The sequence below is a fragment of the Eumetopias jubatus genome, unplaced genomic scaffold, assembly GCF_037043125.1.
Source record: "Eumetopias jubatus isolate StellerSeaLion01/CBP00866 unplaced genomic scaffold, mEumJub1_p1.0 scaffold_8, whole genome shotgun sequence".
Classification (NCBI taxonomy): Eukaryota; Metazoa; Chordata; class Mammalia; order Carnivora; family Otariidae; genus Eumetopias; species Eumetopias jubatus.
The window spans coordinates 63,120,378-63,146,982 of record NW_028274814.1 but is presented as its reverse complement, the minus strand read 5'-3'; the positions used below and the strand labels follow the sequence as shown (position 1 = coordinate 63,146,982).

Sequence of the window (26,605 nt, the reverse complement as noted above, 5' to 3'; positions counted from 1 at the left end):
CACTGTTGCCAAGACTAACACTTCATGAAATCATCCCTTACTCTGGAGAGAGAGGCAGTAACCTTCATCCGTTTCTACCATATCTAAACGAGAAGACCTGTGGCTTCTCTTGTACCTGCAAAGAAAACAGTGTTCCTCCTAAATGCCCTGGACATTTTGTTCTGATTGGTACTTTATTTGGCTTATGTATTTATCCAATTAGTTAAGCCTTAAAAATTCATCACATGTAGTCCTAAAGTATAAGCTTTTAGAAAATATGAGCTGAAATATGAAATACGACTTCCATGGCACCAAGCTGAGACTGCTTTTTTTTTTTTCTTCTTGAAATAACAGCAGATACTTTTATTCTTACTTTCCTTTGTTTGGAAATAGAGGGCAAAACTGAATTACTGAAAGATTTCATCAGGAAAAGACAAGGAGCGTTCAAAATTCTGATGCATAACTTCAGTGTCTGCCTCCTGAAAAAGCAGTCTTTCTTTGCCTGATTCTCTTCTACTTTGTTCACTCTCCCTTGGTGATTGGATGATTTCCAGAGACTTTCATTGTATTTACAATTAGTATAATTACTCATATGTTTGGATTCATTTCTAACTGATTGTGTGGTTTCTATTTGTGTCGACTTTTTGGTGTTTTAGTTTTTCTTTTTCCCTTGCCTTATTTTGAACCAGGACTTTTTCCTCATTCTATTGTCTCCCCTCTACTAGTTTGGAATTTATAAACTGTATTAGTCTGAAATGAATCAATCCTTACCCCCTCTGTATGTTGTACCTCTATTGCAGAGATACAAAGATCTCTAGGAACACTTTAATTATACTTACTTCCCTCCTGACTGATAGTCCACTCCTGGAAAATATTTTAATTCTACTTTAAAAAAGGTATAAGACATTATCATTATTGTTTTTGTTTTTATGCTATTCATGTTGAGATTTATCCACACATTTACATCTAGATCTGTTTGTGATCGCTTTCCTTCAGCCTAAATTGAATCTTCTGGAAGTTTTGCTGATGGTGAATTTAGTTTAACCTGCTTCCACTCCAGCCTCTTTCCTCTCTTCCTTTAGGAACTTTGGTTAGAGATGTTAGCTCTACTCACTATTCTCCTTCATATTTTCCGACTCTGTGTCTCTAGGCTGACTTCAGAATAATCACTTAAGTTTTATTTTCTAGTTCAATTCTCTGCTCAGCTTGGCTGATCGGTAGTTAGACCTGTCCAACATTTCATACCCAGCTAGGCACCACTTTTGTCAATCTTTCTTGCTCCTAAGTTCTATTCTATTGTTGTCACGATCCTAATTCAAGCCTTCTTTCTATGTGCCTGGACTACATCACTAGCCTTTCCTGTTTCCTATTTCTCCACCCACAATCCATTCTGTACATCACAACTGAAGTACTTTTCTAGAGAAACACCCATGATCACTGATTGTGTTCAAAAATCTTCAAGCCTTTCTACTCCCATGAGAATACCTACATTAACAAAGCATCTGAGGCTCCCAGGAAATGCTGAAATCCAGCTCGAGTTAGACTGGCTCCTGCCTGACCCAGCACCAAAGGCGGTTTCTTCTGTCTGTAATATCCTTCCTCCTGCTCCTTTATCTCCTTCTTCTCCCATTAATGCATGTATAATTAATACTCTTCCTTGAGAGCCCTGATAAATGCCCCTACCATTTATGACGCCTTCCCAGTTACTTTAGTCAAAAGCAATCTCTCCCTTCTTTGCCCTTCTCTTAGTGATGCTGTTCACTCTTTCATGTAATATTTATGGGCCTTATCTCCCTCTTCAGAGTTTTCTGAAGGCAAAATAACACGTCGTTCATCTTTTTATTCTTCTCCCTCCACTTACACTCTATACATGTTTTTGGATAATTAATAATATTAATTATTCATAAAGTATAAAGATATATCATAATTTCATGATTAGAAATGTTTTACTGAAGATATCAGCTGACATGTGATTTAAGCATATGGGTGCACAGGACAAGAAACCATTCTGCGAAAATAACTAGAGACACTGTCAGTATAGGAAACCTAAAAACAGCATACAGGGATCCACAATATTTATATTATTAATGGACAACACGTTTACACCCTACTTGCAACCTAACGGCTTATTAAAACAAACAGAAAATTCTGACCAGCCTTTACTATACCTGGTTTCTCTCTCTTCATGCTGTAAAATTAGGTTGCTGTAAAAATTCTCCAACGTGAGCTTGGCCACAGTCACTCTTTCCCGGGTATGGTTGCTCATTGGAAAGGTGCTTGTAGTCCCTGCTGTCATTGCCATAGTAACAGAAACTGAAACAACACATAAACACAAATTGTTCAGTAGAAAAACACTTTCTATCCCTCACAATAAACTCTGGAGATGGTTTAATTTCTGCTCAGCACAATTCTACCCTAACAGTTAAGACATCCAAGTCTTTCACATTATAAATAACACAATGCTAGTAAAGAAGGAGGAAGCAATAGAAATTATTTTTGTGTTAGCACCACCAGGGCTAAGAGTCAAGAAGCACCAGTCCACACACAACATGGGCACATTTTATACAAAAGGTTGTAGTCAACAAGCATTCAAAACAAGAGGTTCGATCTATTTTGTTTTATTGATCACTAAATAAAATCCACAAGATTTTGTTAATGCATATGCCTGCACTAAACATAAGTCTCCGTAGAGTTAATGCAGGCCAGTTAAATAGTAAGAAATAACTTCTGCCATATAAATTCTAGGAAACACGAAGCAGTGCATCAAATCTGCACACAAACATCAGTCTGAAGCAATTCTTACATATCATAGGCTTTACGGGTAAACTACTTTTAAAAACAAGCCCCTTTGAATGGAGCCCTTGTTGCCCTATTTCATTCTGAACTCTATGTCATTTCAGAAAGTGCTGTAACAAGGTCAGGTGTACTTCTCCAGACTGTGAGGTCCATTTCATATCCAAATGACACTCAAATGTCCACAGGAATCAGGCAGAAAAGACAAATGAATCAAGGCAGGTGACGGTAGGGATGTTTTGGGACCTTAACTGGGCAACGTGTGTCTACTCAAAGCCATTCAAGTGCCATCTTCGAAAAAACACTGGGCCAGCCAAATGAAGTACTGGTTTGAAGAAGATAATTTGGACAATAAGACAAGGAATGTAGCAAAATGGCTGCTTCGGGCGGGGGGGCAGGGGACAGACTGAACTGTGGTGGCTGCTACTGGTAGGCACTGACCCTAAGAGACTTGTCTCCTACAGTCTACATCAGGACCAAAAAAGACTAGAATGGTTTCATACAGTAAAGAGGTTTTTGCTTATCTGGATAGAGATCATAACAGACCTAGAGAAGATCCAGACTGCCAACAGTGAGCATCCAACATTGCACTATTAGCTGGAAAGCATTCCCCCAAACCTGATACCTACTCCCCAACACCCACCTCTCCCTAATTACATGAAGATACAGACCCCAGGTATGGACCTGAACTTCAGTAGACTCCAGGGATAATGGAATGAACCAAAAGACCTTTCTTATTCTTCAATGTCAAGCAAGTCGAGTATAGGCTGAAAGTATACAACTTAACTCAGGCAAATTCCCGGTTCCACTGCCCTCTTACTGGCTTTATACCTCAATGTACTGCATAAGCTTCAAAGTCATTATGTCTAAACATGAATCTATTATTTTAGCCTCACAAACTTGTGCCTCTGCTGACTACTCTAAAGATTTTTAGAACAAGAAGTTGATCGTGTCACTTGTTTAAAAATCATTCACTTCTCCTCACTGCCTATAGCAAATCAAATTAGCTTGGCATGATAAACAAAGGCAACTCACAGACACTGAATGGTTGTGCCTATCAGGAATCGTATGATATTTGATTCACTGATTTCTCCCTTTTTTCTCCAGAGGATTTAAGAGAGTGGCGCTTCCTATGCACGAGCGCATTTCCTCCTCACAACAGAAACTGAAGCTCAGAAAGGTCACAAGGCTAGTGTGCTGTGGAGTCAGGATCCAACTCCAGGTGCTGTCTCCAACTTGCCTGCCTAGCCTTCTCTATTGCCTCACCCCCACCCCCTCTTCTCCCAACATACTCAGCTCTTTCCTGCCTCCAAACCCTTGCATGACCTATCCCCAATCACTTTTGACCTTTAAGATCCACTTTAGCTCAAGTCTTCCTGTGATGACTTCTCTAACATTCGCTACCGAAAGAGGCATAACATTTGGTATTCTTCCATGTGTGTTGCCTAGCACCTGCACCAATATATCTCAGATACTGGTATTTAAGCCCTCATTTCTCTCTTCCACTAAACTAGGAGCACCTCTGGGGCAAGAACTTTTCCGCATTCATTTTTGAGTGTTTACCACAATAGCACTGTATCTGACACATAGTAGGCTTTAATGGATGAATGAGTCAACCTGTCAATGGGGGGGTGGAGGAAGAGCTGAAACAATTGGCAAAAAATAAAGTACACTATAAAGGTTGGCTACTACGCAACTATAGGAAAAGAAATTACTGAACCTAGGAGTCAGCAATTTCACAAAAGTGTGAATTTCGAGACCTAAACCAGACCCTGCTGCTAATGATCGTAAGGTCTTATTCGAATCACTAGAACACTGAACTCAAGAGGGATTTTATAATATTTGCTCTGTCTGGTTCACAGGCGTAGTCTAAGGCCATCTGAGATGATACACAGCAAAGCCACAATGGCTTATACAAATGTAAGACATTATTTGAGGCACCTAGTTCAATTTTTTAATGTGTTAAATCCTTTAACATAATGAATATTATTCAATAATATTCACAATAAAAAATAAAAACAAATAGAACTCAACAATTATCATGGCCAAATGATTTTTGAGTACTCAGATCTCACTCTTCTTGGAATGCTATCTAAGGCAATGCCGCCACACCATCTTTAGAAACCTCAGAATCAATGGATTCACGTTCTGTATTTCAGGATCAGATGTAGAAAAGTCAAAGAAGGAAAAGTGGAACAGGCAGGGTATACAGCAGACACCCTGAACCCCACATAACTGGGATTTGAGGATGGAGGGAAGGCTGAGGAAGATGGACTAGAAGTTGAGGAATTCAAATAAATTTAGGAAATTAAAATTAAACAGAGTTAAACAAGTGTCTGATTTTAAGACTTCTCAGCACCTTTAATATGCTAATATGCATCTTAAATCCTCAAAAAGGGGATAGATATAAAATCTGCAGTAGTATCCTAAGGAGCTTCCTTTAGGCATATGAAATTTAAGTTCATAGATAATTCTCATCAAACACAAAGAAGTGCCTGTAACTTTTTTTCAACATTTGTGGGGGGAGCAAAAAACTTAGAAGCTCCAACACAGAGCAATACCCAGGGATTTCATAGTGTTTTCTCATTTGTCCAGAAGATCTGTACCTGATAAGGAATTTTCAAATTGGTTTGCCAGTTCCTAGGAGGAAAAAAGGCCAAGACCCAACTATGGCTGTCCAAAGTCTATACGTTCCTTTCAAAAAGTGAGTGGTGAAAAAACAACCAACCAACCAAAATCTTCTGTGGTGCCTCCTAATAAAGCACAAAGAAATAACACCTAAGTAATGCTTGTAAAGTCAGAAAGAAAGATGTGTGATGAACTCAGGGAATGGCCTTATAAGGCAGCTGACTGGCTGCCAAGGGACCTCGTAGAGCAAGCTCTGGCCTTCAGCTTCCAGAGACCCAGAGCAATCAAATTCTGGAAGCTACTTTAGCCTAACAGAGTTCACAAGGGACTGATATGTATGACATAATAGCAATTTATTGAATTACACAATAAGAGCAACAAGGAACAGAGACTTGCATCTTCTGGCAAATGTATTCCATCCTTGTAGGCAAGCTAGGTATAAAGCCTTAATTAGGATCAGAAGATTGCTTGGTGAGCATGGCATCAAAACAAAGAGAACCATTATTTAATTTAAATGTTTAATGGCATCAGACTAAGGCAGATTCTTAAAAATAAATAAATAAAAGACAGATCACTATCTTGCCCACGGTACTTTAAAGTAGCTGGAGATGGCCAGCATTAAGCTCTCCTGCTGACTGGGCTCTCCCAGAATGAAGCAAAACTGAGGAGCTAGATATGGGCAGAATTATTACTGAGCAAAACTTTGAGGGACACTTTTGTGAAACATAAAAAAAATTGCTAGGGAATTCTAAACATCAGTAATTGTGTGCATCAACAGTAGAGAGCAATATGAGGTTTTTTTAGATAAAAATGTTAAGAACCTGAGATCTTTATAAAAGAGGGATAAACACAAAATCAGGTTTCTCCCATCATAAGAAGATGTAATGAGTTCAATTCCAAAATCCAAAGGTGGATGTTGAGTAATGAAAAACAATTTCCAGACACTATATCATCTAATCATGATTAATTCTTTCCACTCTGCTTTATACATATATACCTGCAAGTACGTATACTGTGTTTAAAACACAAATCAGAGCAAAACCTATTCACCTTTGTATTCGTCTTTGTAATGAAAGTATTACAACACCTGGCAAGGTGCAGAGCACACAGTAGGCATTCAAAAAATGATGGTAACAGAACTCAAATTTAATGGAGTTGAAATTACATGTTTCATATGTAATAGTGTCCTTTGGATTAAGAACTACAGAATCATTTAATGTTACATTAACTTCAGGAAAAAAACCCTACTTGAGAGATATAATTGCAGAAAAAGCCAAAGCCACACCCTTAGTCTTGATTAAATACTATCCTTTAGAAATTAGCTTTAAAAACAAGAAAAAATAATTTCCTTCTAATCAGACACAAATAGGCTTTAAAATTTTCAAATTAAACAAAACCAAGAACAGAAGTGACCAAATTATTACAAAGAATGATGTAGATGACTGGCACTTATTATATTGCAAATTTATTCCTCTAATGGATTTAACACTGTCCTTTGTCTTTTACTGAAGCCCTTTCTTTAGTCAGAAAAAGAACAGGATACAATTTGCAAGTCTAGAATTCCTGGACTGATAAAAACAACACTAGGTGCCCTTGAATTTCCTGTTCACGTGTTTTCTCCAGACTCCCCTATTCATTAATGGAGACGCTACCAATAGTTAAGTCCAACATTCTTTCATTTATCAAGCCTGGGGAAAGGAGATAACAAATCTGGCACTCAAGCTACCTATAAATAGATGTGGTGTCTCCAACCATTTACCATCAAACTTCTAAAGTAGGAAAACAGAACTGCTTTACCTGACTGGCAAAACACACTACTTCACTGGGGATTTCACCTTAATTTCCACATACTACATGTCTGAGGAACGAGTATCCTTAATGCTACCGTACTGCCTTGGAGTAGGAAATCTTTTCTTTTTTTTTTTTTTAAAGATTTTTTTTTTAAATTTATTCATTTGAGACAGAGAGATAGAGAGAGAGAGAGAGAGAGAGAGAGAGCATGAGCAGGCGCAGGTGCAGAGGGAGAGGGAGAAGCAGGCTCTCTGCTGAGCAGGGAGCCGGATATGGGACTCGATCCCAGGACCCTGGGATCACCATCTGAGCCGAAGGCAGAGGCTTAACCATCTGAGCCACGCAGGCACCCCAGAAAACTTTTCTAAATGCATTTAGAAAATGCAACCATAATGCCCTAAGCTACGACAGGTCCTCAGATTGGATACTATATACGCCTGGTCCCTAAGCTTCAGGCAGCCACAGTTTCCTTCCTCTGGGCAGTACATTCAGAAGAGCAAGAAATTCGGTCAGGTGAAGGCTCAAGTTGTAGCACTCACTCTTACTGACTGGATCATTTCCAACTAACATATCCTGTGGGTTTACACTATGTGCCAACACTGCACACGTTACTGAGAATACTAAGATGGATAAAATTTAGTCCCTGCCTTAGGGAGTTCACAATCTTATGGGGATGCAAAGAAGGGAGAAATTAGCTCTCCAAGGGTTTAAGAGTAGTCAAAGGTTTCACAGAAGAGGAGATACTTGAACTGAATCTCAGGGTGGGTGGGAAGGACTAAAGGTTCACAAGTCAGATGAACAGGGCAGAGGAGGAAGTGTAAGGGTGTGAAACAGAGTGACACACAAGAGTGTAGACATGGCTTGAGTATATTCAGTGAAACAGCAGAAGATGAAGGTGAAAGGACAGGTAAAGAGTCATAATAAAATACCTTTCTGCCATGTTAAAGTATACTAAGCATAAATGGGAGCCCTTCAGGGCTTTTAGCCAAGTGAAAAGTAACAGCCAACAAATGACATTTCCTGAGGGCTTATTACCCAAGTATCAAGAACTCTCCTAAGAATGGTACATATTTTAATGCAGTTAAAACTCCTGTCACCAGCAAGACCCTAAGACCTGAACTCTGCTGCCTACCTGCATGTACCTACCTACCTTTGTGCCCCATTTTCCTTAAGTTCTTATTTCCAGGTTATCTCTCAACTCAGGCAAAAGACCCAATGGGCAAAGCATCCCATGATGGAAACCAAAACTACCCCTCAAGCTATAACAATTGCCATGGGGAAGAGCTCCAGAGGCCCAGGCCACCCAGACCAGCTTGAGCTTATCCACCGACTCACATAGGTGCATGTGCAAATGGACCAGGTAGTGACCAACAGCGACCTCTACCTCATTATCATGCTAAATTCCCCACCCAAGGAAGAGCACGAGCCTCATTAACATAACATACAATGTATGTATAGGCATGTTTCCTTGAGGCACACGTGTGACCCTATGCCTGCCTGTACATACAATGACAAGGATCCCCTTTATAAATATTCATCCTAACCCTAAATAAAAGGAACCCATTCACACTTGCTTGGGGAATCACAGCTTTGGAAGTTATTCCCCATGATCTCCTTATCTGCTGCAAATAAAGGTGACTTTGTATGACAACTCTACCTGATGTAGTTTCTATCTGTAAGTCACCAAGGAGCTAACTCATGTTGGTTCAATTACATAACTACCTCTAAAATCCTATGTGACTGGTACCTCAGATACAGGATGCTAGTACGGGGAGGACAGCGAAAAGGCTGGGAGTAGACCAGACTGAAGGAATGTAAATCAGGTTGGGGGGACGCCATAAGAAATAGTCACGGGTTACAAACTTGTGGCCTGCAGTCATATTTTTGTTTGGCTTGCACTGTGACTTAGAATATGAAGGTTTCACTTAAGAATTCAGATTTCTGGTCCTCCTGAAAAAGCAGCTCGGTCAAATATAAGCCCACATGACTGCCTGGAACAGAAAAGCAGCAGCCCCCCTGCGAGAGAGAACATCTTGCCCAAGTCCACCAACTTTCTACTCCCTTTTGCCCAACATCCTTCACACATTTTATTACCTGACTCCTTCTGGTAAACATCTGAAATCACAATCTTTGATTTAGTATAAAATAATGAGGGCCCAATTTAAGATAGTAGCACAGAAAAGATTAAAAGAGGGGCTCATATATTCAGCTGGAAAGACTGAAATCTATAATTACCTCTGGGTTTCAGATTGGGATGAGCGGGTAAATGGTGATATCATTAATAATAGGAATTATGAGAAGAGCTACGTTGGTAGGGAAAGAAAATAAGTTCAAGTCTGATTCGGTCTGAGTTATATCACCAGACTCAGTTTAAAATTTATGCTTTAAAATGTGAATTTTAAAGATTTACATTTAGAAATGAAAAAAATAATCCTGTTCCCAAAAGTAGCAAAGAGAAGGGGATGAGAACAACATTCATAAAATACCTAGGAATACCTTGATTCAAAAAAAAAAAAAAGTTAGCCTTTTTATGAGGAAATCTAATCATAGATTGTGGAAGGAAGGGAAGAATTATTCCGTTAATGGTGTTGGAACTGGTTATCTATTTAAGCAAGCCAGATGTTCATTCCACTCCAAGGGACAAAATAAATTTCAAATGGTTCAAAAGTGTGAACATAAAAAGTAAAGAGGAAAAAAACGGAAAGAAAAGGGGAAACAAAGTAAAAAGAAAAGTTTAACTTCAAAAAAATTACAAGAAAATATAGATGAATAACTATCTGATCTTTGAATTGACAGGAACTGTATTAAAAAATCACAATAAGGGGCACTTGGGTGGCTCAGTGTTTAAGCGTCTGCCTTCGGCTCAGGTCATGATCCCAGGGTCCTGGAATCAAGCCCCGCATCGGGCTCCCGCTTCTCCCTCTCCCACTCCCCCTGCTGGTGTTCCCTCTCTCGCTGTCTCTCTCTGTGTCAAATAAATAAATAAAATCTTAAAAAAAAAATCATCACAATAAAAATAGTGCTACATATCATTATGTAAAAATTTGGAATATACATATATGGATATATGGATATCAAGCAAGATTAAAAGACAGTATTTTGGGGGAAAACTGCAAAATAACAGTGTATGTTAAAAGTATTTATTGAAGTATAAAGCTATATGTTAAAAATAAATTCATTTCTTAAAACGTATGAAAAACTTATAACACAGCTTTTTAAACATTAAAGTTGTGAGGGGAAAATAAGGACCCTAATAATAAAGAAATAATACTGATTGACAATATATAAATAAAAACAGCTAACATCTAGAAAATGTTCAATTTTCCCAAGTAAATCAAAGATATGGAAACTTTAAAATAATATATGTTTCCTATGTGAAAACAGCCATAATTTAGGGGGAAACCCTCTTGGTCCAGGCTATCATGAGATGACCTTCTCATATACCATCTGTGTTTGTGTAAAGTGTGGTTTTTTTCTAACTCTATTGAGATGTAATTGACATATAACATTGTGTAATGTTAAGACATACCAAGTAATGATTTGATACATACATACAATATATGCATAAATCATGAAATGATTACCACAGTAAGGTTAGTTATCTATCACATCGATAGTTACAATTTTGGTGTGTGTGGTGAGAATTTTTAAGTTTTACTCTTAGCAACTTTCAAATATACAATACAGTATTGTTAACTATAGTTACCATGCTGTACAGTACATGACTAGAATTTATAATCGAAATTTTGTACACTTTAGCCACCTCTACCCATTCCCCCTCCAACTGCCCTTACCCCAGGGCCCATGGCAACCACCAACCCAACTGCTATTTCTTTCCTTTTTTTTTTTAAGATTTATTTATTTGACAGAGAGAGCACAAATAGGCAGAGAGGCAGGCAGAGGGAGAGAGAGAAGCTGGCTCTCTGCTGAGCAGGGAGCCCGATGCAGGGCTCGATCCCTGGACCCTGGGATCATGACCTGAGCTGAAGGCAGTTGCTTAATGGACTGAGCCACCCAGGCACCCCCAAACTGCTATTTCTGAGTTCAATTTTTTTTAGATTCCACATATAAGTGATATCATACAGTATTTGTCTTTTCCTGTCTGATTTATTTCACTTAGCATAATGCCCTCAAGGTCCATCCATGTTGTCACAAGTGGCAGGCTATCCTTTTTTATGGCTGAATGATATTCTATTATATCAAAATACCACATTTTGTTTATTCATTCATCCATCAGTAGACACTTAGGTTGCTTCCATGCCTTGGCTATTGTGAATAATGCTGCAATGAACACAGGGGTGCAGCTATCTCGAGACAATGATTTCGTTTCATTTGCACATACCCAGAAATGGAATTACTAGAACATAGGGTAGTTCTATTTTTAGTTTTGGGGGGGAAACTCCATACCAATTTATATTTCAACCAACAGTGTATAAGAGTTCCTATTTTTCCACATCCTCACAAACACTTGCTATCTCTTGATAATACCTATTCTAACAGGCGTGAAGTTAATACCTCACTGGTTTTCATTTGCATTTCTCTGGTGATTAGTGATATTAGCCACCTTTTAATCTACCTGTTGGCCATCTGAATATCTTCTTTGGAAAAAAAATGTTTATTCAAGTCTCTGTCCATTTTTTTTAATTTTATTTATTTATTCATGAGAGACAGGGAGAGAGAGAGAGAGAGAGAAGCAGAGGGAGAAGCAGGCTCCCAAGGAGCAGGGAGCCCGATGTGGGACTCGATCCCAGGACCCTGGGATCATGACCTGAGCCGAAGGCAGACGCTTAACCATCTGAGCCACCCAGGCGCCCAGTCTTTGTCCATTTTTAATCAGATTATTTACTCTTCTTGCTATTGAGTTACATAAGTTCCTTATATATATTAACCTCCATCCTGAGCTTTTCTTTTCTGGGAGATTTTTTGATTACTGATTCAATCTCCTTACTCAGTGTTGGTCTGGTCAGATTTTCTATTTCTTCAGGATTTGGTCTTGGTAGATTGCATGTTTGCAGGAAATCATCTATTTTTTCTAAGGCTATCCAATTTGTTGGCGTTTCATTGTTCACTGTAGTCTCTTATGATCCTTTGTATTTCTACAGGATCAGCTGTAATATCTTCTCTTTCATTTCTAATTTTACTTGAATCCTCTCTTTTTTTCTTTGTTAGTCTAGCTATAGGTTTCTCACTTTTGTTTACCTTTTCAAAAAACCAACCAAAAGTTTTGTTAAACTTTTCTATTGTTTCCCTTATCTCTACTTATTTCTTCTCAGGTCTTTATTAATTCCTTCCTTCAGCGAACTTTGAGCTTAATTTATTCTTCTTTTTGTAGTTCCTTGAGGAGTAAAGTTATGATATTTAAGATCTTTTTTCTTAATGTATGCATTTATCACTATAAACTTACAATAAACTCTTAGAACCACCTTTGCTGCATCCCATAAGTTTGGGTATGCTGGGTTTCCATTTTCACTTGTCCCATTTTTAAAAATTATTTTTCTTTTGATTTTACTTTGACCCACTGGTTGTCGAGGAGTGTGTTGTTTAATTTTCATGTATTTGTGAATTTTCCAGCTTTCCTCCTATTATTGATTTCTAGTTTCACACCATTGTGGTCAGAAAGATACTTCATGTAATTCCTGTCTTCTTGAGTTTGTTTAAGACTTGTGTTGTGGCCTGTTGGATGGCATGTTTTATTTTAGTCTGTTAGGTCCATTTGGTCTAGTGTTATTCATATCTGCTGTTTGCTTATTGATTCTCTGTCTGAATGATCTATCCATTATTGAGAGGGGGTATTAAAGTCCCCAACAATTATTGCATAGCTGTTTATTTCCCTTTAGTTCTGTTAGTATTTGTGTTATAGATTAGGCACTCTGATGTCAGGTACATAATTATTTACAGTTGCTATATATTCTTAATTAACCCCTTTATCATTACATAATGACCTTCTCTGTCTCTTCTGACCATTTTTAGCTTAGTCTATTTTGTCTAAGTTTAACTACCCCTGCTTTTTTCAGTTACCATTTGCTTGAAATGACTTTCCAACCCTTCATTCTCCGTCTATGTGTGTCCTTAAAGCTTAAATAAGTGTCTTGTAGACAGCACATCATTGGATCTTGTTTTTTAATCCATTCGGCCATTGTGTCTTTTGATTGGAGAATTTAATCCATTTATGTTTAAAGCGATTAATGACAGGTAAGGACTTAATATTGCCATCGTGTTGTTTTCTGTTTTGTATATCCTTTCTTCTTTGCCTCCTCTTTTGCTACTTGTTTTATGAATGATGACTTTTTCTTTTTTTGGCAGTATGCTTTGACTCTTTTATGATAATCTTTTGTGTTTCTACTATAGTTTTTTTGTGATTATCATGAGGTTTACATTGATAACATCCTATTTTTTTATTATTATGTTCAATTAGCAACATATATCATTAGTTTACATCCTATTTTAAGCTAATAACAACTTAACTTCAATAGCTGACAGAAACTTTATACTTTGACTTCTCTACCCCTCACATTTTAGGTTACTGGTGTTTTAATTTACATCTCCTTGATATTGTGTATTCAGTAATAAATTATTGGAGTTATGCTTATTTTTAAGATGCTTATTTTTAAACTAGAGTTGTGAATTATGTGCCACCATTAATATTTAAGAATGTGACCAATGGGGGCACCTGGGTGGCTCAGTTGGTTAAGCATCTGCCTTCAGCTCAGGTCATGATCCCAAGGTCCTGGGATCGAGTCCTGCATCAGACTCCCTGCTCAATAGGAAGCGTGCTTCTCCCTCTCCCTCTGCCTGCCGCTCTCCCTGCTTGTTCTCTCTCTGTCAAATAATAAATACATAATCTTTTTTTTAAAAAAAGAGTGTGACCAGTGAGTTTTACACATTCATATGTTTTTATGATGTTAATTAGCATCCTTTTATTTCTACTTGAAGAACACAACTTTAACATTTCCTGTAAATTAGGTCCAGGGGCAATGCTTTTGTTGATTTGGAAAGTCTTTATCTCTCTCCCATTTGTAAAGGACAGCTTTAGGGCATATAGTATTCTTGGTTGACAGGCTTTTTCTCTTTCAATATTTTGAATACATCATCCCTTTTACTCTGGACTGCAAAGTTTCTTTTAAGAAATCGCTTATAGTCTTATGAGGGCACCCTTGTAGAAACAAGTTGTTTTTCTTTTGCTGCTTTCAAAATTCTCTTTTTTCTTTGACTTCTGACAATTTACAATGTATCTTGGTATAGCCCTTTTGGGGTCAATCTATTTGAGATTCACTGCACCTCCTGAATCTGGATGTCCATTTCTGTCCCCAAGTTTGGAGAATTTTCTGCCATTCTTGCTTTATTTTTTTTTAAGACTTTATTTATTTGAGAGAGAGACAGCAGGGGGAAGAGCAGAGGGAGGGGGAAGAACAGAGGGAGAGGGACAAGCAGACTTTGTGCTGAGAGTGGAGCTCAACATAGGGCTTGATCTCATGACCCTGAGATCAAGACCTGAGCCGAAACCAAGAGTCAGAGGCTTAACCAACTGAGCCATCCAGGTACCCCTGCCATTCTTGCTTTAAACAGATTTCTGTCCCTTTCTCTTCTGGGTATTCATAATAATATACATATTCATAATACATATTTGCATCTCCTAATTGTGTCTTATAATTCTGTAGACTTTCTTCACTCATTTTTTTTTTCCTCTGACTGGATAATTTCAAATAACCTATCTTTCAATTCACTAGTTCTTTTTTCTACTTTGTCAAATCTGTTGTTGAAGCTCTCAATGGAATTCTTGAATTCACTATATTCTTCAGTTCTAGGATTTGTTTTTTTTTAATAGTTTCTATCAAAAACTTTGTTGAACTTTTCATTTTGTACATGCACTGTTTTCTAAATTTCATTTAGTTGTGTGTCTGTGTGTTCTTGTAGTTCACTGAGCTTCTTTAAGAGGATTATTCTGAATTCTTTGTTAGATAGTTCACAGACCCCATTTTTTTAGGGTCAATTATTGGAGTTTTATTAGTTTTCTTTGGTGGTGTCATGTTTACCTGATTCTTCATGTTCCTTGATTCCTTGTGTTGGTATCTGCCATTTAGGTAATTGGTCTCTTCCCCCAGATTTTATAGGTTCAGCATGGAAAGACCTTCACCAGTCAGCTCAGCTTGGAATACTGGACAGATCAGCTGGTAGTATCTATGGGCAGGGAGGGCTTCCTATCAGGGTCTCTAGTTGCGTGAGGCCACTGCTCATGCTCTGAAGTTAGGGTGAGTGCAACTACCGGGTTCTGTGGTTGGGTGCGTCTGCTGGCTGGGTTCCACATTCAAGCAAGGGCAATGGGATGGCTCCCTGATCAGGTGGAGCTGCTGGCTGTGCTTACAGTCAGGTGGGGCCACTAGCTGGATTCTACAATTACATCTGGTCAAGTGAGGTCACAGACTGTGTTCCCTGGCATGGTGGTAACACTGGTTGGATTCCCAGATTGGGCAGGGCTATGGCCTGGGGTCTGCAATCACTCCTGTTTGGATGGGGTCTCAGACTGTGCTTCCTGATTGGGTGGTGGTGCTGGCTGGACTCCATGCTGAGGGAGGCTGCAAACAGGTCTTTGTGGTTGGACAGGGCCTCTGGCTATGCTCTGTAATCAAACAGACTACAGGCTGTGCCCCAAGGTTGGGCAAGGTCTCAGGTTGCACTTCACAATCAGGTAAGCTGTTGGCTGTGCTCCATCCACTGTTGGAGAAGATCGCTGGTTGAGTTCTCTGGTTGGGAGGAGCTCTGTCTGTGTTCTACAGTTAGATGGGCTAGAGATCGTGCTCTGCAAATGGACAGGGCTGCTGTCCAGGCTTCCTCATCAGGTGAGGCTGCAGGCTACGCTCCCACTTGGACAGGTCACTGGCTGGGCTCCCCGCCTGGGAGAGGAAGCAGGCTGTGTTTAACAATCAGGCAGAGCCACAGGCTGTGCTCTGTTGCAGGGCAGGACTGTCGTGTGGGCTGAGCAACTGGACAGTACTATAGACTGGGCTCTAAGGCTGTCCAGGCTCACTGTTCAGATTCCCTGGTTAGGCAGTGCCAGAAGCTATCCTTAATATAGTATACTTACCAGGGCTGCTGGCTTGGCTTCCTGCCCAAGTGGGGTTGTAGGATAGGCCCTGTGGCTGCACAGATTCTTCGGCCAGGTAGGAATGGAGGCTATACTCAGCACTGGAACAGAGTTGTGAATGTGCTTCCCTGCCTGTGTGGGGCCATAGAACAGGCTCCATACTTGGTATAGCTTGTTGGCTGGGGACCCAAATAAGGCAGAGCTGTCAATCAAGCTCCCTAATAAACAAGGCCACTGATTTGGCACTGCAGATCAGCAGAGCAGCTGGCTGGGGTCTCTGCTCAGGCACCACTGTAAGCAGGAATATGGTCCACCAAGATCTGAGCACCGGGTGGTAGAAACCCAGCCTCCTTCTCTGTCTATCTGATCCCCAGGAGTAGAGCCCTGCAGATTTTCCCAGTGAGCCCTGTGAGGTAAGACCTGAGTGGGCATCCCTGGATGTATCCCCATAATGCCAGAGGAGCTGGATGTCCACGTTGGGCTCTTTTTCCCACTGGAAAAAACATAGGCCCGGGGGGCCTTCTCAGTACAGCACTGTGCCGGCCTAGGGGGCAATGAGGTCAGAGTATGTGGCCCTTCTCAGTCTCTGTGATACAGGGGGTTGCTTCAGCCTCATACCTGGGTTCTGGGATTATTACAGTGGTGTTGTCTATAGGTAGTTGCTAGTTGGTCTTCTTACAAGGGAGGCTGAAGTTGGAAACAATCTATAATCACCACCTTGATGATATCACTCCCTGTGCTTATGTTAATTGATAGGAATATAATCCTTCCCGGTAGGGAGTATAGTAATTTGTATTAAGAACCTTAAGGTTTTGTAGGGTTTTTTGACATAATAATTTTACCTTTAGGAATCTATCATAAGAAAGTAATAAAAATTGCAGCAAAGATTTATAGAGTTGTTTTTAAATCAAAGCATTATTTAAAATAGCAAATAAAACAAGCGTTTAAAATTAGGTGAAATGATTGATGGAATGATGATAGCATAAAATACCACAGAAACACTGAAGAAAATTTCCCCCAAAAAATTTAACATGAGAAATAATATGAAGTAAAGTAAACAAGATACAAAGCTCTATCTACACGTAAAATATGAACTCAACAATATGGGAAAAAAGGGGGTAAATTATGGATAAATTTTGTCCTTTATCATCTTTTAAATATTCCAATTTTTCTACAATGAGAAAACAATGATTTTTATAATAAGAAAAAAAAGTACGTCAGAGGAATTGTGTGAGGGCAGATGTGTGAGCAGTAAAAGGGAATCAAACTGAATTCTTCAGCCCACAAAGGTGGTTTCCCAGGTACCACTGTACTTGGGAGTTTTTTCCTATGAACCAAATTCTTAGTTCTGGTTTAGTGGAGGATAATGAAGAACAGCAAAAAGAGTCTGAGTCATAGAATAAAATTAAACACAAACCACAAGACTAATGAGAATTCTGAAAAGTTTTCCAGTCATATCTTGCACTTCTTTTTAGGAAAACAGATTTTTAGTGGCTTATACTTGTGCATGTTTACAAGGGCTAAAACTGTTTGTCACTCTCTTAAATAGCTTGTCTACTGGGGACGCCAAAGGCCCATCTCAAAATCAAAAAACAGGGCAGCATGAATCTTAAATTAACTTCAAGTCTTATTTAAGGTAAGGGAACTACTCCAAAATCGTAAGAGACAAAATGAGCGCTCTAGCTTCAAAGATCCCCACTCCCCTTACTCCTTCTTTAAAGGAGATACAGCCGGATTCAAAGCACCAGTACAACCAAAAACGCCTATTTTGTGCTAAAAGGTGAAGGTTTGGTGTGACCAGAGAACACCAGTGAAGTGGTGAGAGGTGGTGTGATGCACTGTAAAGGAAAGGGGAGGAACAAGCTTGGCAGAGCAGCCCACACACATACATCACTCAGTGGCCCAACTGGCAGAAGCTGCTTATCTTCGAACTCCTGCCTTTCACTTTCTTAAAAGTAAGCGTCTAATGGGAATGGGAATGGGGGAGAGAGAGAGAGAGAGAGAGAGAGAGAGAGAAACAGACTGACCTTCATACCCAAAACAAAACCTGAAAATAGGCTTAAGTTTAAGTGAGAATGTAAAATACAAATTTCCCCAAAATGAATCTGATTAAAAAGATAAACTCATAGTTTAATTTTCCCATTCACGCAAAAATATTCAAAGCTTCTAAGTCACTGAAGAGGTTCAAGAGAGATGTGGATTCCTCCACTGTACCAATTCCTTTTATATTCCCTAATTTTAGTTTTAAAAATTATTACTGCGTTATCTCATTTGCCGTTCTTTTTGAAACAACAACCACTCACTGAAAGAGATCAGACTGATTTAACATCGTAAAAGCCAGAAGCAGCAATGCTTTTTGAGGGCAAAAATTGGATTAGACTAAAAATAAAACATGGTATCACCAAGCTTACAATTTTAAGATGTAAGTAGCTCTGAGTTACTTTTAGTTATTTTGAGTCATTTAAACTCTCCCAAGAGGCTTTTTGACGATCACAAGTGACCAACAAAAACTGCTCCCAGCTAAAAGCAGACATACCATGTGACTCATAAGATTCAGACATTGTGTTAAACACACAGATCACTTGCCTTCTGCAACTGTGAGAAAATCCAGAAGGTACTCCACCTCATTTAAGACACTCAAATCTTTAAGGCAGGAAAAAAAAACGTTTTCAGTGCTACTAACCTTTATAATTGATATCTGAACAGCTGATTAGCTAAGTATCACATGGGGTCATACCACTTTACTCACTTGTGATCTTTTGTGATCGTTAGAACACAATTCTGGTTTTTTTGGAAAAAAATATAGGCGAGGGAAAAAATGCCTAAGATGGAATAAAAAGTAAACTGTATAGTTTGTTGTCATCAAGGATATCCTGTAATTCAAGTGAGTATACTGGCAAATCCTCCCATAAATCAGTTTATGAGTTCAATTCTGTTCAGCATTTTTCTGGATTTCACTAACAGTCTAAGGTGGCAAATTTAGTTCACCAACACACAAGACTGTTAGAATCACAGAACTCAAAAACAGAAGCTGTATTATCTAATCCGTCTCCCTCATTTTACAAAGTGCGGCCCACAGTCATTTGGCTATCTGGTGGAAAAGCCTGGACTAGAACCAGTCACTCGACCTTCAGGTGGAGCTCCCAGCCTAACAGGAGAGTCCATGGTGCGGTGGCAGCTCTAGGAGTCCATATTACCCTGTGGAGAAGCTGGCTCTCAGGACACTGACAGCCAGGGCCAAGGTCAGGTCTACATGGTGTCTATGAGCTCTAACACTGATGTCCAAGTCCACCGCTAAATCACTGTTTACTGTCTTACGATTACAGGTCTGTGGATCAAAATAACTGGTTTCTGCCTGCTTTTCAGATAACTGAAGAATGACATTTTTACTCCAAACTTTCTAAAAACCAAAATATTATGACTAAAGCCTTCTTCAAAGCGATTAGGATTTCGCTTACACAAGTTAACCACCATGAAGTGATCTAAATTCAGCCTGGGACTCTACCTCTATCTATGATTATTTCCTTGTAAAAATAACCCCCAAGTGAGGTTTTCAAAAATCTTATATACTACATGGAATCATGCGTACTCCTTGTCCATGACACCTGAGCATGAGGGCAAAGCTAAGTGTACATATATTCAGATGCCTGGAATCTGCCACAGGTATTCTGTAACATGGAATAAGATTTCTAAAATATAAAAATGCACTTTTTTTTCTTTCCAAACTGGAAATATCTTTCTTCTATTAATGAAAGCAAACGTTTCCTGTAAAAATGTGAAAATATCCAAAAGTATATAAATTGCAACGTGAAAGTGACCTCGCACTCCTACCTCCCATACCATCCAGTTTTAACTGCTGGGTGCCAGACTGGCGTTCCACTGCCCGGATTTAAATTCTGGCTCTGTCACTGACGAACTCTGAGAGTTCTCAGGGTGTCAGTGTCCTTATCTACAAAACAGAGATAATGACGGCGTGTGAGAATTAAGTTGTTTACAAAGTGTAGGTATTGTTCCAAGCACTTAAAACATATTAACAAATCTTAATAAAGTGGCTGACTGATAGATGTTAGAGCACTGAACAGTGCCTCGGCCTTAGTCACGTGCTCACTGAACATCAACTGTTCTGATGACCTTCCCAAACTTTAATGTGTATACAAACACACACACACAGATGGTTTTAATACAAATGGGCTCATATAAACTGCTCTGTTACCCCCTTTTTCCCTTACTATTTTAACATAAACAGACCCACTTTATCTTAAGGACCATACAGTAATAACATTTTCCAACATACAGTGAGTTGCTTTGTGTTTTATGTGTATCATCTCATGTACCCCTATACGAACCCTAAAAAGCGTGTGCTTTTACTATTACTACATAGAGAGGAGGAAAGAAAGATTCAACTGGATCAAGTAACTTGCCCAAGATCATACAGCTAACTGTGGTGGAACCAGGCTCTGAAGTTAGTGACCATAGCGCTCTCCGTTTTCTGTAGTGCCATAGTTTTAAACCGATGTCCACTAAGAGATGCTTAGATGGATCCCATTTTAGGGACGTATTTTTAGCAATGCTGCAGTGAACATATTCCGATCACAGATTGTGCACTCTATCTCTTATTTCCTTATTATATTCTTCCAATGTGCAATTGCTGAATCAAAGAATATTCACATTTTAAATTTTGATACATGATGCAAGATTCCTTCCCAGAGAGGGAGTACCAACTGACCATCTACAGATACGTGAAAGAGGCAACATTGGGCACTGTCCATCTTTTTAATCTTTGCCAGCCTGATGGGTTAAAAAAAAAATCCTACTTTCGCTTATGCATTCCTCTGACTAAAATGAGGTAAGCATATTTTCATATATTTTAAATAATTATTTCTTCTTTTCTAAGCTGCCTAAGTTCCTTGCCCACTTTTGTATTGAAAAATTCATTCTTTAACAGAGTGAGACTATATTTTCACAATATAATTATCATAGACCATTTTTAGCTATGTTAAATAGCTTAAATCATACCTTAACGCCAATATTTAAATAATTTCAGTTTATCCAACTACGAAAAAAGTCAAAGAATGCTTTAGTTCACGTAGAAACTGTAGTTATTACATTAGAAGCAGGGCACTTTCCTACAAATCAGTAAGATCAAATCAAAACTACTGTCACACAACTCAAAGGTTGAAGATGTAAGTAGAAAGAGTTTTCCAGACTAAGTAAGATTTTCTGTTATTGGGATGTGACATTAAGACCCTATTATTTGAAGACAAATACCATATGATTTCACTTATTTGTGGAATTTAAGAAAAGAACTGATGGACAAACCATAAGAGACTCTTAAATATAGAGAACAAACTGAGGGTTGCTGGAGGGGAGGTGGGTGGGGCGATGGGGTAACTGGGTGATGGGCATTAAGGAGGGCACGTGATGTGATGAGCACTGAGTGTTACATACAACTGATGAATCACTAAATTCTACCCCTGAAAGTAATATGTTAACTTGAATATAAATTAAATCTAAAAATAGTGAAAACAAAAAGACCCTATTGTTTGGACCCTATTTATTTAGACCAGCATATATAATTTCTTTTTTAAAATAAAGCCAATTTACTCTTCAGCAGAAGACTTCCCAGCATAGATAATGATCCTCTGGGAAGCAACCAACCAATGTCATTGTCATTATTATCACTGTCATCACAGTGGCTTATGACTACCACCACTAAGCACCTAACCTTCTCCACGCCAGACAATACTGTGTACATCACCTCACTCAATCTTCACAACAACTGTATGTGGTAGGTACTATTTCCCCATTTAACAAATGAGCAACTGAGGCTCCAAGAGGTTAAGTTACTTGCCAGAGGCCCTGGACTAGAAAGTAGCAGAGCTGGGCTCTGAACCCTGTCTGACTCCAGGGCTATTGTTCTAACATCACTCCTACCCTTTATGATCAGACTCAACTAGTTTCAACAAAGCTAAAGCCAAAAATAAATGTTAACCTCCTAAAGACAACCCAAAAGAATTACTGGTCTCTTCTTACATGATCGCCTTATTTATTCTTAATAAATCTGAAAGCACTGTATAGTTCCTGGTTTTACAGTAACTAAAAGAATCAACTAGCCTATCCTCCCAGAAACGAGGCTGTGTTAACCTTCCCCCCACTCAACATACTCTCTCACCTAAACAGCTGTACAAACTGTTTAAGGAGTTTTATTATCTTTTGGGAACATTTGCAATTATTTCACAGATTATTTAAAATACATATTTGTCTATACTATGCTGTCATCATTTACTTGTCTAAATAGGGGGAAAGTATCAGAATGCTTTAGTGTGTGAGCGGGAGGATTAACCAACACTGAGTGGCAGTCAGAAACCCAGCAAAGTTGCCATATTAGGGTTGAAGTCCACCTTTAAGCTGCTTCTAGATGGGTTCCCAGGAGCCCTGAAATAACCTCAGAAAGCCAGAAAGGTCTCCACAGTGGTGACAAAGGAGTCTCTCTTATCTGTTTGGCAGCCTTACAATCAGAAAGTTCTTCTTACATCTAACCTAAATCTCTCCTACTGAAATTCAAACACTTTTATTTTTCTGAGGTGCTCCATAAAAATGAAGAACTTCAACTGCAGCAATTAACTCGCCCAAATTCTCCTAGCAAATAAGAAAAAGGTAGCTAGAATCAGCACTGATTTCCTTTGATTCTCATCATTCCATAATCCAAATTTCTTAAATTTTCAGTCCATTTTGTTAAGGGAAAAACTGCTTGTCTCCCTCAAAAAAACCGTGAAACTGATTTGAGAATAAAGCTGCTCTTCTGAAATCTTGATGACTCGTATTTATTTAAGAATTTAAAAAACAGAAGGGCATCCGCGTGGCTCAGTTGTTAAGTGTCTGCCTTTGGCTCAGGTTGTGATCCCAGGGTCCTGGGATCGACCCCGCATCGGGCTCTCTGCTCAGTGGGAAGCCTGCTTCTCCCTCTCCCACTCCCCCTGCTTGTGTTCCCTCTCTCGCTGTTTCTCTCTGTCAAGTAAATAAATAAAATCTTTAAAAAAAAAAAAGATTTTTTTTTTCCACATGCATGACAATGTTTCATCTTCACAAAAATTCTGTGAAGTAGATGTTTCCAGACTTACAGATGAGGAAACAGAGAGTTTGTTAAGTTGCCACCCCAAAGACATACAACTAGTAAATGGAGCCTAGTCTGCCCTGTATCAGGGCCCAAGCTCACAACCCATTTAACTATACTGTCTCTCATCTGGCTTTTATTTTCAAATGAGTAAGCCCCGCTTTACAGAGTACTCTGTTCCTGAAAGCACCATGCTCATTATTATAAATTTGATTTCCCTCACCTCTTTCCATTATAAAATGTGTGGAAAAATAGCACCCTAAGCTTTCATAAAACTAAAAAGTCATACTTAAGAATACAGCAGAAATTTTTTATTATTTTTTAAATATCATGTTGTACACCTTTAATTTTTTTTAAGATTTTATTTTTAAGTAATCTCTACACCCAATATGGGGCTCAAACTCACAACCCTGAGATCAAGAGTCATGTGCTCTACCGACTGAGCCAGCCAGGTACCCCTAGTGGACATTTTTTAAAAACTAAGAAAAAAATTCGTGCACTAAGACTTAGGAGTAAGTATGACCACCTACAGAACTTTTGCACTAGATAACCATCTTGTCAGAGTCCATTCTGAGACTCTTCCTTGTTCCATTAATCTATCGATCAATCTATCTATTCATCCATCCATCCATTCATTTTCACATCTAAACCAAACTATTTTATTTTCAGAGCTGTAAAATATTTTTTGACACCTGCTTGGGCAAGCCTCTCCCCTTTACCCTTGTTTCCCCTCCCCCAAGTTTTTACACACTTTTTCATATGAATTTTAGAATCTGCTTATAAAGTTTAATTAAAAATATTGTTGGGATTTTGATTGGGTATTATCTTTTTTTTTTTTAGATGTATTTATTTTAGAGAGAGGGAGAGAATGCATGCGAGCAGGGGGCAGGGCAGATGGGGAGAAAGAGAGACAGAGGGAAAGAAGCAGACTCCCTGCTGAGCACAGAGCCCGATGCAGGGATCAATCTCATGACTCTGAGATCATGACCTGAGCCGAAATCAGGAGTTGGATGCCTAGCCAACTGAGCCACCAGATGCCCCATGTATTGTCTTTTTGAAAATAGGGAAAAACATGGTTTAAACTAACCCAGCATCAGCCTTGGGCTTCAAATTACCATTTTGATTTCAGTTCTTTGCCAAGGTATTTCTGCCACCTCGGGGACAAGTATCCAGACTGAAGGTTGCAGTTTTTCATAGTCCTTTTTAAAAAGCTGCATCCAAACTTACAGTGTCTGTTACTGATTACAGAAAACAAACTAAGATATTCAATAAGCCTATTAAGTGGTGTTTGCAAGACAGTTAGGGCCTTGGGGTGGCCAAATATAGAAAAATAGAAGAAACCAGCTAAGCCATAGTTCCACTGGTTTCAGGTAAGGCTGATCAAATAATTGGCATCATTATCACCTGATATACACCTGACTCTTTGCTAGTAGGAAGAGACGCCAATAGTAAGAGATGATATGAGCACTCTAAGATCCCATAATATTTTCGAACAGAGCAAGACTAACTCATAGAAGCAATCAGTGCATGTGGCTAATAAGCCTGGGTGGGCCTTTGTGATATAAGCAGGGCTTCAGAACAGGGAAATATGGGTGCAGGCTGCAGTGCCCAATAAAAACTAGTAGGTTGGGTAGCTCGGCTCTAGCTTCACTGAATGCTTCACAGTAATCAAAACTTAATGACATCTATTTAAAAGTCCATGTGAAGAAAAATAGTGATGATCTCAATTTGCTTGATAAATCAAGACTGAGCCAAACTTACAACACCCTAATAGAAGGACCGAGACCCCATAGGCAAGCATCACCCATTGTTCCTCCTGAAGCTACTCCCCATGATGTGCGCAAACTGTGGCCTGCAAGAGATTAACCCAATGGGAAATCCCAATGCTTTGTGGCTCGAGGGACTATTCGGTAGCAGAACCTTAATTCCATTCCCCTCTCTGCGACCTGAAAAGTCCCTATTCCATAGGACTTGCATCCACAAAAACCTCCACCCAGTTTCCCAACATCATGGAAATTTACTAGTTCACTCAGAAGACCTAGTATGTGGGCTCATCTATTTGTGGAAAGAGGTAGTTCTTTCCAAAATTACTGAGTCAGAAAATTTTACCAGCACTAGATTTGTTAAAAAAAAAAAAAAAAGGAAAAAAAAATTTTTTTTAGTTGAATAAACAGGATGAACACTGTATCTCCTCCCAAGGAGGAAAAAAAAAAAAAACAACTGCTAAACATAGCTGGGAATATTGGTTGGGAGGACTTAGGATGGAACCTTTTTTTTTTTTTTTAATTTAAATCATATGCAAACTCTACAGTTATTTAATTTAAAAATCATTATTAGATAATGCAAAGCAAGACATCTCAGTGATTTCTTTACCACACTGACATACCAGTGAGCATTATGTTAGGAAGGGTATTGTCTTTGAAAAGGAGTAGCAAACTTACCTGTGATTGGTATTAAAGCAGTTTCACTAAAATCTGGAAGTTAAGACTATTTAACCCTCTGAGGTTCTTTCCCTTCAGTCCTCCATGTTGTTTATGCTTTTTAAAGGTAACTATTTGTACTTTAAATTAAGCAGAGAGGACAGCAGGGTGTGAACAGTTCTCACACACAAGCCTCAGAACTCTGCTTCTAATCAGATACACTGTAGAGCATAAAACATCACTTCATACTCTATAGCTTTTATTAAGTGAAATTGGGAAGGTTGGTGGGTTGTGCATTTTTAGACATGAAATACTCTGTATAGTTCCCCACGTACTTTAAGAGTTGTGAGGGTCAAAAGGAAGAGGCAAAATGGTTTTTTAAAAGGCAAGTCACTACTCAATATTACATGCACTGGAACAATAAAAATTCTATATCCAGGATAATGGTTATTTCTGTGGAAGGAGGGAAAGAGTACAGAAGGCATCTCCAACTCTATTAATGTTTTGTTACTTAATAAAATCCAAGGCAAATCTGGCAAAATATTAATATCTGTGCACCAGACACATGATGTTCCTTATACTTTTCTCTGCAACTGTGTATGTTTATAATAATTCCTAATAAAAAATTCAACTATTAGTTTATAATGCAATCTTAAGAAAAACGACAAAGATGCCAAGGAATTTTAAAGGTTTCTTGTGGATGTATTTTTTTAAAGCTACTTAACTTCATACATATATAGAGTATCTTATTTTCTACTATTTTCCTTATTAATATCATCACCATCTCTTGTCTTCCTT

General features: G+C 38.8%; 1 protein-coding gene across 2 annotated transcripts in view; it reads right to left on the bottom strand.

Annotated features, from left to right (window-relative positions):
• STK38L (serine/threonine kinase 38 like) overlaps nucleotides 1-26,605 on the bottom strand; it is a 79,677-nt gene that overhangs the window by 23,933 nt on the left and 29,139 nt on the right. The window contains exons 2-3 of one of the 2 annotated variants that reach the window (XM_028113189.2): nucleotides 20,105-20,222; nucleotides 2,148-2,292 (exon numbers count right to left, since the gene is read on the bottom strand). In XM_028113189.2, the coding sequence (XP_027968990.1) occupies nucleotides 2,148-2,292; nucleotides 20,105-20,111 (152 nt within the window). In that variant the 5' untranslated portion in view covers nucleotides 20,112-20,222. The remainder of the gene's footprint in view (nucleotides 1-2,147; nucleotides 2,293-20,104; nucleotides 20,223-26,605) is intronic. The other variant, XM_028113190.2, reaches the window with a different exon arrangement.